General features: G+C 32.4%; 1 protein-coding gene, 1 non-coding gene and 1 pseudogene across 2 annotated transcripts; 2 read left to right on the top strand and 1 right to left on the bottom strand.

The window, feature by feature from the left end:
• Positions 1-7,164: 7,164 nt before the first annotated feature.
• On the top strand, positions 7,165-12,707 carry LOC113865414 (probable LRR receptor-like serine/threonine-protein kinase At2g16250). Its single transcript, XM_027499936.1, has 5 exons — positions 7,165-7,290; positions 7,446-9,427; positions 10,083-10,211; positions 10,678-10,700; positions 11,569-12,707. The coding sequence occupies exons 2-5, from the start codon at positions 7,500-7,502 to the stop codon at positions 12,192-12,194; spliced, it is 2,706 nt and encodes a 901-aa protein (XP_027355737.1). The 5' UTR covers positions 7,165-7,290; positions 7,446-7,499; the 3' UTR covers positions 12,195-12,707.
• A 393-nt stretch (positions 12,708-13,100) lies between these two features.
• TRNAQ-CUG lies at positions 13,101-13,172 on the bottom strand. The gene has a single exon. It is a non-coding gene; the product is annotated as a tRNA-Gln (tRNA).
• Positions 13,173-13,952: 780 nt separating this feature from the next.
• On the top strand, positions 13,953-17,385 carry LOC113865241 (annotated as a pseudogene).
• Positions 17,386-18,057: the final 672 nt, after the last annotated feature.

Below are 18,057 nucleotides of genomic sequence, written 5' to 3'. Positions count from 1 at the left end.
ATGTAAAAATTAAAACTACAAATATTAGCTGAGAGAAATTAAAACAAATAATTTGTTAAAATATACAAATTATAAACAAATTTAAACTTAATGATAAGAATAATGGATGGAGGTCTGTGTTTTCTTTGAGCGACCCATAAAAGAAGCGACATTGGTGGGGTGGGTGGAGACAGTTATGGCGACTTGCTGTTTCTATTTTACATTTGTTTTGTGACGTTGTGATAAGTGTTGAAATTAAAAAATATAATGTATTTCTTTATCACGTATAGTCTGTATAAAATCATTAAATTAACTTCAAATAAATTGAAGATAAAAAACAGAACAAAAATGAAGTTAGAATGTCAAGAAACTAGGATTGATGAAATTTAATAAAGTTTAACTTTTAGTCTAACGAATATTTTTTATATTCATTCCTAAAATTGATTGTTGATGCAACGACTCGTTCTTTAGAGTTTTTTTTTAATGGCAATTAATAAGTTTTAACAACGTGTTTCTCTTTATTGTTTTTAATTATTTTTCTCGTCAATAATTTTTTTTCGTAGCATTGAGATTTAAAGAAACTATTAATCCCAACTTAAAAACAGAAAGAAAAATCATTGAAATAAATTAAAAGTTTAAATTTGATACAGTATTATTATTTAAAAAATTACGTTATTAATAAATTAAAATACATCGTCAATATAGTTTTATATTAATTATTACACAAATTCACTATGTTTCTTGATATTACTGAGACATGACTTTTGAGATTATTTCAACTTAATTTACAATATTGAATTAAAATACTTGAAAATATAATTAATTTAAATATTTTAAAAATTTTATCGTCTATAATAGTAAAAGATACTTGTAATTTCAAATAAGAAAAATTATATACTTGTATAATACAGGGTAATATGCACAAGATATGAAAAAAAAAAGAGAGGAAATTTTAGCTGTTAAAAAACGTAAATGAGCTGGTTTTTGCTTTTACACGTCTTCTTCCATAGTTCCCTCAACTTGCCATGAGAAAATCTCTTAAATATGGTAAGTATCTCACAACAAAACGAAAGACACGCTTTAATACAATAAAACTAAGAAATCGATAAAATAAAAATAAAAATTCAAAAGAAAAGTCATTTTCAAGATAACTTTCGTCTTTTAACATCTCTTAATTAAGTCAAAGGTTATTGATCTATCAATTAGAATTTTCTTTAAGATATTTGAATGGTCATGCATCTCCCTTAAAACATTTCAAAATTTTCAACGATTCACTTTGCCTACACTTGAGTATGAGACATGGATATGCTTAACGCCTGAGCATCATCTGTTTTTTTTTAACATATATCATACACTTTCCGAAAGTCTATATTCTTCTCCTCCTCAGGATTTTTCAACTTTTGTTTTTTTTAATCAAACTCTCAAGCTTATCTTATAAAGCATAAAATATAATCATATATCTTGAATTCTGTATTCAAAACATGCACACACGTAGGGAAACTATCCAATTGCATCATATTTTTTTTTAATTGGGCATTTTAATGGTTTTTTTTTGTTTAAAACTAATTTTATTATTTTAATAATTAATTTATCACAATAATATAACATTGATTAATAAAATATTTAAATCGTTGTGTTATTTCAATGCATACATGTGGCTCGAAGAAACAACCTTCTAAATCGTTACGTTATGTAATTCATAGGATCAAATGTATGATGGCATCCATTTCCAACATGGAGGATACAATAAAATGACACATCAACCGCAAAAATTGTGTTTGACTTTTAAATTGCGTTGACTCTGCTACATTACAATGACACGAGTCATTGTTTCATTATTGTAATAATCATTAATACAATTCCTAGCTGACTTGTATATGTCAATCCCCCTTTTCCCCCACACATAATGATAATAAATTGGTTTTTGTGTTTCAAAAACCTCAATTTGTTTGACCAAAATTTAATGTGTGTAGCTAACTATTTGCATCATTAAACAAGTTAAATAAAGAATCAAGCTTTCTTCAACCCCAGAAAACCATTCAATTTGCTTTATGATAACATTGCATGAAAGTGATATAATTATTGAAAAGAACAAATTATTTTAATTCATCACGCATGTACATAATTCACAGATGATGTGTTATCATATACAAATTTATTATTTTCTCTTCTAAGAGGAAAAAATTAATTATTATTGTAATGATACAGTATTTTTATTTATTAACTCTTTGAAATTTATATAAACAAACATGATAATGTGTGCATCGTTAGAGCATATAAGAGTTTCGTGTGTCCTGTGTTAGTTCACTTTGTATTCAAACTATTTTTATTTGGTCAATTGTTGATTTAATTTTCTGACAATCTCGATAATTTTTTTCATTAATATATAGTTATTAGGGTAGAAACAAATTAGGTTAAGCAAGACTTTAAAATATTTGTTCGACTTATTTATTGAGCTTACTTTCTTTTTATCTAGCATAATCATTCTTTAAAGTATGTCTTGACTTTAATAAAAACTTGTACTTTTTTATATTTAAATCATTAATGTCTTTTGTAACAAACAGTTTTATTTAAGTTGAATAGAATACTATAATCCCTAAAATTTTCCTTTTTAAATAATTAACAAAGTTATATATCTAACACTAAAACTCAAAATTGCTAATTACATTAAAATTATTTTTTAATATTTAAGTAACATATTTCATTGTAAAAACTTAATTAGCATTAAGATATTTTTGAATACCTCGACAAATTAACTTACTTATGAGGCTCTGATTAGTTTATTCTTCAAACTCCATTTGCTTGATGTAAATATTATTGCAATCTCTCAATGTCTCTCGTACTTTGTACCATGCTCGATTGAAATTGTTAGTTGCATCTTATAAATTGCATTGCATTTGTTGATATATGTATATATTATACACACACACACGTTACACCCAATAATGAGCTTAAGTACGTATGCAAATAAATGGATTTAAACTTTTATGTACATTAATAAGTATATAGTTTCAAAAAATTATATAAAATAAAATAATAATAGTATTAAGTGGACCGATTTGTAATATTTTTAATTTCCCTACCTTTAATAAGTTGAACATTTGTTATTTTTCTAATTACAAAAATTTAACAATTAGTATGAGCTCAGTAATCGTTATTAAAAAAAAAACATGTTTGGCTTTAAAAAAAGTTTTTTATTTATCAGAATTTAATCATTCCCACATTTTGGTTTTCTAACGAGTCATTTTGCTCCACTATATGTAAAAAATTCATTTATTTTCCATTTTATTAGCTCACTTTAATATTATTTTTTATTAAAATTAAATTATTAATATAAAAATATAAATAATTCATAATAATATAGCATTATAACAATGGTATGAATATGATGTACTAATATAGATATTATTTTTTAAGCTGATATATGTAATTTTGTTACTCGCATTGAAGTTTGTAACGTCATTTTAGAGGTTTAAATCATTTAAGATCTTTTGAATTTGATATACATAAATTCATTATTTTGCATTGAAATGTTTATGATTAGACAATTTAATTTGACAACTGTATTTAAAGATGAAAAAAAGGATATATGTTTGCAAAATTTACTGTTTTTCATACAAGAATTACACATATTCATTGTCACCCAAAGAAAAAAGAAAAACAACATAAATGTACGTATATAGGTTATATAGCCTTTAACATAATAGCTCAAATCACGAACCATTCTGATATGTAGTAATTCAAGAATTCAGCTACTCAACCATTTATTTTTACGCGTTTCTCCATTGTCGAATTGATCCGTATGCTGGCGATTCATTAAGAAAATTAACCAATCTTCCTTGTGTTTGCTGAGCCAAAAATTATTCACTGTTACTGTCTCATCAATTTTCCCTGCCTTTTTTCTTTTTAGGTTTGTAGAAAGTGTAGGATGTTGCTGATGAAAATATCAGGGTAATTTGTTTTTAGCATTTGGCTACCCATATTGTGATGAACTAACATTTTTCATTAGTATCTTCTTGAAAACGAACAGATGATAGATCAAGCTTTCAAAGTTGACCAATGTGTTAAAACAAGGATTCGTTTATAGTTATACACACACAATTACGTTGTCTTTTTTAGGAAAAAAAAAGATAAGGATTGCCACTTCTTTATATATTTTTATGTAGTAAATATATTTTTTTATAAAAAAAATTATCATTTTGAAATCTTTATTTAATTTTCAACCTTTAGAATCAATGTTAATTATTTTCACATTTAAAAATTTGTATAATGTACAAGATAGTTGTAAAATATGTTTTAAGCTTTAGTCTAACAAATTAAAAATAAATATAAAAGAATTTTGCCTTCGTGATCTCTATCTAACTTAAATCATAAGCAACTTCCTAACAGTGATGCTAAGAAATTACGAACAGTAAATGCAAAGCCACAGACCTTCACAATAATAAAATTACTACTAATAACTTAACACTTTTGCTAAGAATTTATGAACGAAGTATTAAAGAGTCTTGTCAATGAGTGTTTTTAAATACTCTCTATTAATTTAAAAAGTAATAAATAATTTTTTAATGAAAATTATGTTAAAATTTTATGTTATGTTAATTTTTTCTACGTTTAGTTCCTTCTTCAGTATATTAATCTTAATCCTAAGAACACTGATTGTATATACCATTATTAAACTTTCACAATAAGATCATTATCATAAAGTATACATGTAAGGTGACCAGAGTTAAATTCGTAGTTCCTCCATTTTCTCTCTCCCTCTTTTTGTTGTTTAAAGTAGCAATACAGAAATTAAAAAAATATAATATAGCTTAAATGCATTCATATTCTTTTATAAATTATACTATTGTTTAATTATAAATAATTACACGTTACATTTTATAAACAAAAACAACGTTTTAATTTACATACAAATAATTAACTCCTGAAAATGTTAATAATATACTTTTTAATATAATTTTTTATGCTCAATCAATCTACTTCTATTATATATCTTTAAGTGAAAAAAAAAAGTATTTTGTAGATCAGAACATTATATTTGGATGAGATATATTTTTCGCTCCACCTACGTCAATGCCTTTAAAGTGATAGTATGTAAATTTATTAATATTTTACACTTAGTTTCATATAATAATCCATCTCTTAATATGAAATGTTATATATTTAACTTAATTCTATTTAATATAATACTTTTTAATTAAAAATTTTACTCTTAAATTTACAAATTTTAAGAATTAAAACATACTTTTATTATTTTTTATTTACGATAAATATTTTAGTTTAACAATGTATGCATAGTGCAATAAAATCCTCTTTAGATATAAAGCATTATTTAGTCAGTCCGATGATAAAGCAACACAAGTCACCTCTATATATTAAACACGGGCATTTTTTTAAAGTTAACAATATTTTTATGAATTATCTTTAGTGAGACATTTGTAAGAGCTATATATATTTTTTTGTTATGCTATTTATTTATTTATACACCAAGATATTAAACATTTATTTTTTTATTTTAATGTAAATTGTAATTTTAGATTTTCATAATTTATTTTTAATTTAATAAATTTTATCTATTTATTTTTCCCTCTTTAATACAACAAAATGTTTATTATCAATAGAAAAATATTTTATTTAAAAAATAAAAATTCAGTCATGTGATGTATTATTAAAATTTTATTCAAAAGTTTATTTTAATTTAATGACAGTGGTAAGAGAGAATTCATTGGTATTTATTAATAACCAAAAATACATGTACAATGAAATACTTTTTTTTAAAAGATAAATACTTATTTCATAAATTGATATTTTTAAAAAATTGATTTTATTTTGTTTTTAAAAATGACTCATACATATTATAAAACGAAAATTAAAATAAAAAATAATTGCTAAAACTTTAGAAAAAAGTCCAAATTGAGTTTCGAAATGTGTGCGTTAAAACTTGATTAAGATGGCTACATTATCTTAAGTAGGTCTCTCTAACTTGAATTGAAATTGGTTGGTCAAATCCGAAAAATGGCTTGTCTACAGAAAAAGAGAATAGGGATCCCAGCAACATTTGCTACATTCTTTGGACGCAACAGTTAATCCCGTTGACCCCTTTAATTTATTTTTTTAAAATAAAAATTCTGCTGCATGGAACACACTTTCTTAATTTTCTGGATTGTCTTATTTCAACCATGATTAAAATTAATTTTGTTTTTTGAGGAAGAAAAGAAGAAGAAGCTACAGCTATTACCTAAACAATGTCACGCTTTTTTTTAACGATTGAATGATAATATAAAAAATCTACATTTATAATATATTATAATTAATAGTTATGAATTGTTCAAATACAATTTAAAAATGTATAATTAATGTCATATAGACTCTTCCAATGATACCTTGTAAAATAACGATCTAAGCAATATTTTTTCTAATTAAAATTAAATTTAAAACTTTAGAATTTGACTCGTTAGATAATAAATTAAATAAATTTGTTAATATGTTAAAGCATATAATAAAAATTTATATTTTGTAAAAAAATAAAATAAAAATTTATAAATAATAATTTCTATTAAAATTTATAAGATAATTTTAAACATTACATTTTTATAAAGTTTTAATATGTATAATTTTTTTTATTATATATCATTATACACAAGTCAAGAATCCGAAAATTAAATAGGACAAATTATTTGTTGAGTGTTGGGTTCATAAATATAAATTCCCTTAAATTTATTTACTATTAGGTGTAGAAAGAAATTAAGAGAGAGAGAGAGAGAGAAGAGGGTGTAAAGAAGAAACCGGTGTCCTGAGGAGAGGGTACATAACACAGTGACAAGGTTGCAAAGGAGAAGAGAGGAGAAGCTTACAAGTTAAGGGAGATAAGAGGAAGTGTTTGTTTTGTGTGGGCTTAGTGTCGGCTCGCATTCCTCACTGCGACAATCTCTAACTTTGGTGTTCAGAAGAAGAAAGAAGAAGCCAGCTACCTACTATTGTGCTGTGTTGTCATATTCTTCTTCCATACACATACTTTTGTTTAACCATTCTCTCTCCAATTTCTTATATTTTTATTTCAACCCCCCCACATCCTATTAATAATATCTTTCCATTTTATATTTTTTCCAAATTTAAAAATTTCCCTTTTCCCTCTGTCTATCGTCAACTGAAGGATTGTGTGTCCGTGTGAGTGTGTGTGTGTGTGAGAGAGAGAGAGAGAGAGAGGGAGTAGGTAGAGGCTCGGATAGAGAAGAAGGGTAAGCACAAAAAGCGATACAGATTTGTCATCAAACTCTGAAGAAAGAACAAAACAGAAGCTTTGTGATTCTGGTAAGTAAGTATGACTCGTTCGGTTTTGGTTATTTTTTATTTTATTTTATTTTATTTTATTAATTCTGGGGGGTATATGGGAAAGGTAAAAGTGAAGGACTTTTGAGAGAGAGAAATGTGAATGTGACGTTGTTGTGTATCGGGTGTGTGTACAGAGTACAGACAGACATTTGAGAATGGATGGATCTTTGGGTGAGAGGTGATAAGAGATGGGCATAGTGTGGTTTGGGCTGTTGTTCTTGCTGCTGAGTCAGGTGACATTGGAGCAGATTGAGCCACTGAGTTCAGCGAGTGAGCGAGAAGCACTGCTCCAACTGAGGGCTTCTCTGGGGTTGAGGAGCAAGGAATGGCCAAGAAAGCCAGACCCATGTTTAATCTGGGAGGGCATCGCTTGTCAGAATGGTCGAGTTGTTAAGATCAATATCTCTGGTTTCAGAAGAACCCGTCTTGGGAGGAGAAACCCACAGTTTGCAGTGGATGCTTTGGCCAATCTCACTCTCTTGCAGACCTTCAATGCCTCCAATTTCCTCCTCCCTGGTCCTATTCCTGATTGGTTTGGTCTTAGACTCCCTTCACTTAGAGTGCTTGATCTTCGTTCTTGCTCCATTGTTAGTGCTATTCCTTCTACTCTTGGCAATTTAACCAACCTCACTAGTCTTTATCTTTCTGACAACAAACTCACTGGGACTGTTCCTGATAGTTTGGGTCAACTCTTGGCCCTCTCCGTTCTTGATCTTTCCGGGAATTCTCTTTCAGGCTTCATACCAACCTCTTTTGCCTTTCTTGCAAATCTTTCTTCCCTCGACATGTCTGAGAATTTTTTGTCTGGGCCGATTCCACCCGGCATAGGGACCCTCTCCAGGTTACAATACTTGAATCTTTCTAGCAATGACCTCACTTCTTTGCCTTCCCAATTGGGGGGTCTTACTAGCTTAGTTGATCTTGATCTTAGTGAGAATTCTTTCTCTGGTGGACTTCCTCCGGCTTGGAATGGGTTCAGGAACTTGCGTAGAATGGTGCTTGCAAAGAGTATGCTCAATGGACCTCTGCCCAGGAACTTGTTTACTGCTTCATTGCAGTTGCAGTCCCTAGTGCTGAGGCAAAACAATTTCACTGGTTCTTTGCCTGTTGAGCTGTGGTCTCTGCCAAGTTTGACCTTGGTCGACGTGTCTGCCAACAATTTTAGCAGTCTGCTTCCTAATTCTAGTTCAGCTGCTAATGCTACTGTTTTGGTGCTCAATATTTCTCATAATCGGTTTTATGGAGGCCTCAGTCCTTTGCTCAGAAGGTTTGGTTTTGTGGATCTTTCAAACAATTATTTTGAGGGCAAGGTTCTGGATTTCATGCATAATGTATCACTAAACAGCAACTGCCTCCAAAATGTGACAAATCAGAGGACACCGGTGGAATGTGCATCGTTTTATGCGGCAAGAGGCCTCAGTTTTGATAATTTTGGACAGCCAAATACGACAAAACCTCCTGTAACGGATAACTCTGGGAAGAGCAATAAAATTAAGATTATATTGGCAGCAGTCTTGGGTGGGGTGGGTTTAATTGCACTTTTGGTGTTGCTACTGGTACTGTTGCTTCTATGTGCTCGTAAGAGAGGCAATTCAAGTCATAGGGGAAATGGTGTGGGTCCTGCTCCTGCTGGCGCCAGTCCTCCAAATCCTGCTGTATCAACTAACTTTCCAAATGTAGGAGACTCTTTTACATATCATCAGTTGCTCCAGGCAACAGGAGATTTCAATGATGCAAATCTTATCAAACATGGCCACACTGGGGATTTCTTCTATGGTGTTTTGGAAAGTGGGATTCCTATCGTAATCAAAAGGATTGACACGCGTTCAACTAAAAAGGAAGCTTACCTGTCAGAATTGGACTTTTTCAATAAGGCTTCTCATCAAAGATTTGTACCCCTGTTAGGTCATTGCTTAGAAAATGAGAATGAAAAGTTCCTGGTTTATAAACACATGCCAAATGGGGACTTGTCTAATTGCTTGTACTACAAAAATACTACATCTGATGATGGTAGTTTGCAGTCATTGGACTGGATAACTAGGTTAAAAATTGCTACCGGAGCAGCAGAGGCTCTATCATATCTGCATCATGAATGTGTTCCACCCATTGTTCACAGGTATTTCCAGATTTGATTGCTTGTTTTTTGTTCTTATTGCACTCTTGATTGCTTAAACAGGCCAATGTATTCTGATATGGTACCGGATTTCATAAAAGTCCATTCTTAAGCAGCTCATTCCGATTTCATCCTTGGATGCGTCTTTGTGACGGGTTGAAACCTGCTGGAATGGTCCTCTTTATATTGATCCCCTAGCAATTTGAAATATACTGCCAAAATTTCTGTTTTTCTCAACCGTGTAGGCCATTAAATGTAAAGGTTACTGTCATAAATATTGGCATTTGTTTCAGTATCTTTTGGGGGACAATTTCCATGTGTCCGGAATTTGTTGTTACTATTACCAGCCTGTTTGGTTCTACTTCTACATAATCTTTTCAGTTTAAATGCATGTATTTTAACGCCATGCAAAGTAGCTTTTGCATTGTAGATGTGCATATTCAGTGTGTATCCATACACATGCTAAGTGTGTCTGTCCTTTTGCTATATAATGGAGTTGATAAAGAAAGCAAGGCTGAGAATAAAAATAAATTTGTGAGCGTATTCCCTCTAATTGATTGTTCCATCTCAACAATGAATAAGTCACAAGTTTGTATAAGGAAAATTTCAAGCTGAATGGTATGCTGGAAGTGACAAGTCTATCTTCTAATTATTGTAGAGATATTCAAGCGAGTAGTATACTTCTAGATGACAAATATGAAGTTCGATTAGGGAGTCTAAGTGAAGCTTGCATTCAAGAAGGTGATACACATCAAAGTAAAATCACCCGGTTTCTGCGGTTGCCTCAGTAAGTATTCTATTAACAATGTTTTCAATGAATCTCATGAAAATTATGTCTGACAAGTCAATGCATGATGCATTGGCAATATTTTACTTCTTTGACTTAATCCTTTTGGCTGTTTGTTGGAAAATGTTTATGCTTTGAAACAATCTATCTACTGATTTGGAATTATGTATTTTAGACCTGTTATGTTGACTTTTTTCATGTGAGTGTTTTTAAATAATGGATGTCAGTCATTTGGTTTGCATAACTGCCGCATCACACTTACATAATTGATATATGGTCTTGGTAACTAGGAATCCTTTTTCTTTGCCCTGTTATTTCTGTTACATTTTCTGCTGCTATATGTCATTACTTTGTGGTTCAGTTGCAATAGGAGATTTTGACAAGTTTTGCATTCCTTATTTGCAAATGCATATTATTTGTTGTAAAAGCATTTATCTAATTTTTCATTTGTTTTTTTAATGTGTAGGTCCTCTGAGCAAGGCACATCTGGTGAGTAGAAACGCAAGTTTAGTTTTCAGTATGGATTTGTAGTCACTTCTATGCCTTGATTGCATGTCTATATCATTCATACTTTCCCTATCATACATATTTCCTGCAAGGTTGGATTTGCTTAACTTTTAGGATAAAAGTTTATTTTTCCCCCAAAAGTCTTGTAAATAAGATTTTGACTAAAAAAAACTATTTTAAAGGCTGAATGAGCTATAATCCAAACACAGACTTGGTATGTTGACAAAAGTGTGAGGGACTCTGGAAGTACATTAGTTTGTGCACAGCACAAATTGCCATCTATTAATGATGTTTTTTACGGACTATTGACTTATCACTGCAGTGTGGATGCATGTCTCAGTGAAGAAATGGGATATTAGTGTCAGTCTCAAAAAAATTCTGGGCATCCAGAGTACAAAGGGAACGTTATTTTGTCTTTACCCCTTTGTCCTGGTAGTTTTTCACCAGCAAAATGCATTTTCAGGGAGACAGTAGGAAGACATTCTGATTATCTAGAATTTTGAGATACTGTTCTTTCTGAGGTTGTTAAGTGGTCCAGATAGGTGGGTGATTCTGCATGTAGCAATTCATGTTAGCTTGAGAAGCTTTGCTGTTCCAGTCAAATTGCTTGCACAAGAAGTTTGGGTGACTTGTGGTTGTCTTTCACTAGTGCAAGCATGTAATTTTGAGTACTTTATTGAATCATTTATGTTAGGTGATTGATCTAGCGGTTTATTTTATGTGCTTGTTAGTTGTGTTTTCCTCTTTTCTGGCTTTAGGTGTGTATGAAAGTGGAGAAAAAGATGTTGAGCTAGGCAGATAAATATTTCTTTCTATTATTTTGACATGAATTTTGTTTACTGTGAAACAGGTTCATCAACATCAGTTTGTGCCTACGACGTCTTTTGCTTTGGGAAAGTGTTACTTGAGCTGGTGACCGGTAAGCTGGGAATCAGTGCATCCAGTGACAGTGAAGTAAAGGAATGGTTCGATCAGATTCTTCCTTGCATTAGTATGTATGACAAGGAGCTTGTGACAAAAATTGTTGACCCATCTATGGTTGTTGATGAGGATTTCTTAGAGGAAGTATGGGCTATAGCCATTGTTGCCAGGTCCTGCCTAAATCCAAAACCTTCAAGAAGACCCCCAATGAGATATATTCTCAAGGCTTTGGAAAACCCTTTAAAAGTTGTGAGGGAAGAAAATTCCAGTTCCGCACGGCTTAGAGCAACCTCTTCAAGAGGCTCTTGGAATGCTACTCTGTTTGGCAGTTGGCGTCAGAGTTCATCTGATGTAGCAGCAACTCCAGCAGCAGCCTCTGGTCCAAAATTAGAAGGAACTAGTAGTTTAAAGCTTTCAGAAACTACCGGCTCGCAGTCACAGGGTAGCTTCCACAATGGAGGGGGTGATGTTTCATCATCTAGGAGACGTCATTCAAAGGAGATATTCCCAGAGCCATCAGTCTCACATGAGGTGGAGAGGTTGGACTTGGAATAGAGACTTGAGTCTTAAATTTAATTCTTTTGATAGTGATACTGCTCTTTCTTCTTCTTGTTCCCTAATACCCTTGTGCTCTTATTGGTTTGGGCATTTCTTGGGTATTTGGTAGTTGAAAATGGTCATTGTACATGTCAGCAGACAAAGCGGCACTCAATTCCTTAACAACATGATGAAACCTTTCAAAGGGGGTGATTTTATTTCTTTTTCAGTGGTTTTGGACACTAAAACTGGTGGAGTGGAGAGATAGATATAGAGAACAAGATGGCCAAGTGCTGTGGTAGATATGGATACTTCTTTGACTGCTTGTTTTGGACAAGAACAAGCCCCATTTTTTCACCTGTAATTGATTTTTTTTTACCCTTTGTTCACCCTTTGTTCCCTAGTCCTCTAATGGAACGTAAATTTTAATGTGTAAGATTTCTTCATTCAGATCATATTTGTTTTTATTCTGGAAGACAGCATCAAAGTTTGAAAGAATGAAAAAACAGAATATACTGAGTCTTTTGGCCGTGAATCAGTTTGTTGACTTCGGAATTAAGAGCAGTGACTAACTTTGTTCGACATTTTAGTATGCCCTATTTTGGTTCAGGGGAGATTTGGAAGGAAATTGCTTATAGTTTTGGTAAGTTTTTTTAAACTTATTTTATCAAAGTTTTTCTGTCTAACTTTTGTATAAGTCTTTTTTTTTTTATATAATTTACTTTTAAGAACATTATAACAAGCATAAATTATTCATATAAAAAATATTGGGTAAGGTTTTCAAATGTTACCTTAGCAATTTACATAAAATCAAGCTGTTACACAATTTAATTGAATTTCGGTATGAAGGCCCATTAAATTAAAGTATACTGAATGAAAAGCCAACATTCAAAATGGCATAGTGGATTTGGTATATAAAAAAAGAGGTCCCACCGAGATTTGAACTCGGGTTACTGGATTCAGAGTCCAATGTCCTGACCACTAGACCATGGGACCATGTGATATGTATTGTCAGTCGTCCTTCTCTCATTTTATAAACTTTATTCCGTATTTGAATTCTTTTGTTATTGAATTGTTTGAAATGAACTTACGCGAGGGATAGCGGCCTACGAAAGGTGTGAATCACACATGTGACAGTGAATTAAATTTGGAATTCCTTCCTCTGAGAAATTGTGCTAGTTTTTTTCTTTTCAATTTTACGTCAATTCTGTTTGGTTTATTACCTGCATCTCATGCCTTTTTCCCATTTGCCAATCCCACAGGCTTTAGATTCCATGCTTCACAAACACGAAGATGAGATTTAAAATAGCATGCATCTTTCTTTTTTGTTTTTTGGGCTCAACAAATAGCATGTATCTTAAGTGTTAGCATATCCTAACACACCTGGCTATTTTGTTGCGTCCGGCCCAAATAAAAACAGTGTGATGTTATATATTGGACCAGAACTGAAAAAAAAAAAACGAATTTGTACTCCTTACATTAGTATTTTGTTGAGAATTGAGTTGTTTAAAATGAATAAATATGTAAAATAAGTATCGATTTACCGTTAATATAAAATTAATTATAATATTCAAATTCATAATAAAAATAAATAAAATTTTTATGATCAGAAAATGAATTTCAACGTCAATGTTCCGAATAAAAGAATTGGTAGAAGTTGAGCAAGGGTTGGGACAAGAAGTGAGTGACACGTGGAAAAATCCAAAACATCCCATAGCGCGCCAAACTATGGTGCTTTTCACCATTTCCTTTGTCTACTCCCTTTTGGTTTCACCTTTCGGCGTCCTTCGTTTATTTTTTGATCTAATTCAGAAACATTCAAAATTTGAGTGATGGAGGAGAAACTCTTTGAGAGGTTGGAATCCGCGGTGGCGCGTTTGGAGGCGCTATCCGCTGGATTTCGTGGAGGCGGTGCTGACGTGGCTGACGCTCCGGTGATCCATCCATAGTTGCCTTGGACGATCTGTTCGAGCATTACCTCGCTAGGGTTTCCTCTGCTTCCGAGAACATTGGGGGACAGGTCTTGGAGGTCACCAATATTGTGCGAGAAGCTTTTGCTGTTCAGAAACAGCTTCTGATTCAGGTCAAGCAAACTCAGGTCAGCACTTCCAACATTTTTTCTTTTCTTTTCTTGTTTTTCCACTGTAAATGCATCGCTTATTTTGTTTCTTCTTTTTTTTCCCTGATCCGAACTGGTGTAGTGTTTACGGGTTTATATTTATCGCCGCGTCATTTGGTCTTCATGAAGAAATTGCTGCATTGTTAATGATAATGTTAAAGACAATTCATTATTAAAAGAGGAAAAAAAGTGAACTGTGCTGTAAGATTGAATTACTTTGCTGTATAAATAAACCATGGTGTATGTCTTAATATGTCTCATCTTGACGTCTTCATTGTGTAGAAGCCTGATCATGCTGGATTAGCTGAGTTTCTGAAACCATTGAATGAAGTGATCATGAAAGCTAATGCAACGACAGAGGGAAGGAGGTCCGATTTTTATAATCATGTGAAGGCTGCTGTTGACAGTCTCTCAGCTTTAGCATGGATTGCATTTACTGGGAAGGATTGTGGTGAGTGAGGAATGGTTGTTTTCTGCATCGACAACTTACTTTTTGGTGTCTTATTTTTCTTATGTTGCTTCAAGGTATGAGTATGCCCATTGCACATGTGGAGGAAAGTTGGCAAATGGCCGAGTTTTACAGCAACAAGGTATTCTTGAATGATGCATGCCAGAAATTGTTGATTTATGTATGATAATTTTTATGAATTACTGGCCTCTGTTTCATGTTGAGGAGAAAAGAATGAAGGAGTCCTCTCTTTCAGTAATGGTGATTTTAAATCTTTGATTTTCAATTTACTTTTATGAACATTGTAGATGCAAAATGACAAGTGCTGATCTTGCAATCTTATTTGACTTCTATTTCATGACTGAATTTATTAACTGCAATTATCAGGTGCTTGTAGAATACAGAAACAAAGATCCAAATCATGTTGAGTGGGCCAAAGCTCTGAAAGAGTTATATCTACCTGGTTTAAGAGATTACGTCAAGGGATTTTATCCTTTAGGCCCCGTGTGGAGTCCAACAGGAAAAACAGTTGCTCCATCCAAAGCTCCAGCACCTACTACACCTGCTCCTCCTCCTCCTCCTTCTCCACGTGCTTCTCTCTTCAGTTCTGAGTTGTCTCAAGCTTCATCCTCTAAGCCAAAAGAGGGGATGTCTGCTGTTTTTCAAGAACTCAGCTGTGGGAATGTCACTGCAGGTAGCTTATTCTTACTCTTAATTTCCTGATTAAATGTTGATTGTTGAGATTTGAGAATTTATGAAATATAAATTTTTACTGCTAGGTTTGAGAAAAGTCACGGATGGTATGAAGACAAAAAATCGCACAGATAGAACTGGAGTTGTTGGCACCAGTGAAAAAGAAATTCGTGCCGGTTCATATGCATTTTCTAAAGCTGGTCCTCCAAAATTAGAACTTCAAATGGGCCGCAAGTAGGTTTATTTGTGTAGATGTCTTTCTGGTGATATGATTTCATCTCCCTAACCTAAACCTAAATATTCCCTGAAACTCTAGATGGGCTGTTGAGAATCAAATTGGGAAAAAAGACTTGGTCATTGAAGACTGTGATGCAAAACAATCTGTATATGTTTATGGGTGCAAAGATTCGGTTTTACAGATTCAAGGTAGTCTTAATTGTTTTACAAGCTTCTTTCTTTACATGTTTGGTATATTAGATCATGATTTGTTGCTATCCAACTTATCACTTGATGAAATGATTATATTATTCAGGCAAGGTTAATAATATAACTATTGACAAGTGCACAAAGATGGGACTGGTATTCAAGGTTAGTCTGGCACATGGGAAATAGATGTTTTAGTATTGGTGATGGGAACTTGGAAACATTCCATGTTGTGGGCAATTTGTCATTTTTCTGTGTGCATAAAATGTAGGATGTTGTTGCAGCTTGTGAGATCGTAAACTGTAATGGGGTTGAGGTGCAGTGTCAGGTACCAATAGTCCTCCATCTTCTTTTTCTTCTGTAACAATGTTCAGTGATGTTGGTATTTGATATTGTTTGGCTACTATTGTGGTAGCAGTAGTGATCCTACATTCTTAATAAATAATAATCATCAATTGCAGAGTTAATGGTTTGTTCTTAAATAAAGAATTAGTATATCAAATGTGGTTTTAGTTGTAATTGTGCTTTGCTTTCACTAAATGTAGGGTTCAGCGCCAACGATTTCAGTGGACAAAACTTCTGGCTGCCAGCTTTATCTGAGCAAAGATTCTTTACAAGCATCCATATCCACAGCCAAGTCAAGTGAGATCAATGTGTTGGTACCTGGTGCTGAGCCTGATGGTGATTGGGTATGTTTCCACATTTCTGTTTTATTTATGTTCGACCAAGTTTGGTTTATCTACTGAGCTTTTTTCTGGGCACTGTGTTTTTGTAGAATAAAAAATTAATCATGTCCTTTATTTGGAGTTTGAATTTTGATCCTTTAACATCTTTTATTAGTCTTTGCTACAAATAAATAATTTTTTGTAAGGCTTAATATCATTGAGAGGAAAGCAATTGCATCAGATCAAACTTTACATGCAAGGGGGTTGAGATAAAAACTGAAATAGACTGTTGATTTCTTGGGTTGCATGAGCCTTGTTAGAGAATAGAGCTATAACTTCCCCTACAAGCTTAAGTTTTTAGGAGAGTTGGTCCTTGACAAGCATCACTTGCATTTTTCCGTAAAATGGGTTAATTGCTTATCATGCAAACATGTGTACATATTTGATAGAGCCTTTTATCGTTTATTATATTATTATTATTCTTGTTATTCTTTAGCACTTGTTATAAAATCTATAGCCCCCCACCTGAATCTATGTTGTGAGAAGGTTGTTTACTTAACTAGTTACCTATCGTGCTAACATGTCGCAGAGCAGTGGAGGGAATCCATCTAAAGTTAGAATCTTTTTTAGAAGATTGAAATTAGAAAGGCCTAACTAGCTCAGTCTTCCTTAAATTTTTCATTGAATTCGTCAATCGTGGTAAGAAAAAATCATATGCATATTATAGAAGTCAACTAACATTGCTACAAATTTTAATTATATCCTCTATTTCAGGGGGAGCATTCTTTGCCACAACAATATATTCATGTGTTCAAGGATGGCCGTTTTGAAACAATTCCAGCTTCCCACTCTGGCGGTTAAATGGCGGTTCTGAGCTCCGATTTATATACACCCCATCTTATTTATTGGATTGCTGTGGGAGTGATTTCAATTTCTTGTTTCTTCAATTCATTCACAAATATAACAGTAAATATAGTTGTATCATATATGTATTCATGCTTGGATGCATTTGCTTGTGGTTTTTCCATTGGCTTACAGAATCGTTGGAAACATCCGTAAGATTTTCGCTTGCTGGAGCTTGCTTCTGCTTGCACGGGAGTTGCTTTGTGCTATCTTGTTTGAGGCTTTTCACAGAGGATCCTAGCTAGGATTTCTTTTTTTGCCTGAATATCTTTGTTTCATTCTTCTTCAACGATGAAATCGTCTTGATGATACATTCCGACTTTCCGAGGGTTGTCAGGCGCATGGTTAATGGATATATTTCCCAAATTCGATTTACACAAATTTCGGACATAAAATACTTTTTTAAGATACTTATTGCTTACTATACTTGCATCCGATCAATCAGTTAAACTGGTCACCAAAATAAATCCGATTTTAATTCTCCTAGTTGATTGTGAAATTAATTCTTTAAAAGTTAAAACATGTATATTTTATTTATTTATTCTTAAAATATGTTTAACTCATTTTAATATTTTCGTGTTTCCAAAAAATTGTATTTAATAATTATTTGACTAAACTTTCATTTAAATT

The sequence above is a fragment of the Abrus precatorius genome, unplaced genomic scaffold (genome assembly GCF_003935025.1).
Source record: "Abrus precatorius isolate BTA unplaced genomic scaffold, Abrus_2018 Scaffold4, whole genome shotgun sequence".
NCBI classification, from domain to species: Eukaryota; Viridiplantae; Streptophyta; class Magnoliopsida; order Fabales; family Fabaceae; genus Abrus; species Abrus precatorius.
The sequence above is the reverse complement of the archived record's forward strand: the minus strand, read 5'-3'. Positions and strand labels throughout refer to the sequence as shown.

Coding starts and splice junctions, on each gene's coding strand:
- LOC113865414 (XM_027499936.1), top strand. CDS start 7,500: ATGGGCATAGTGTGGTTTGGGCTGTTGTTCTTGCTGCTGAGTCAGGTG. Junction 9,428..10,082: donor GTTCCACCCATTGTTCACAG/GTATTTCCAGAT, acceptor TAATTATTGTAG/AGATATTCAAGCGAGTAGTA. Junction 10,701..11,568: donor CTCTGAGCAAGGCACATCTG/GTGAGTAGAAAC, acceptor ACTGTGAAACAG/GTTCATCAACATCAGTTTGT.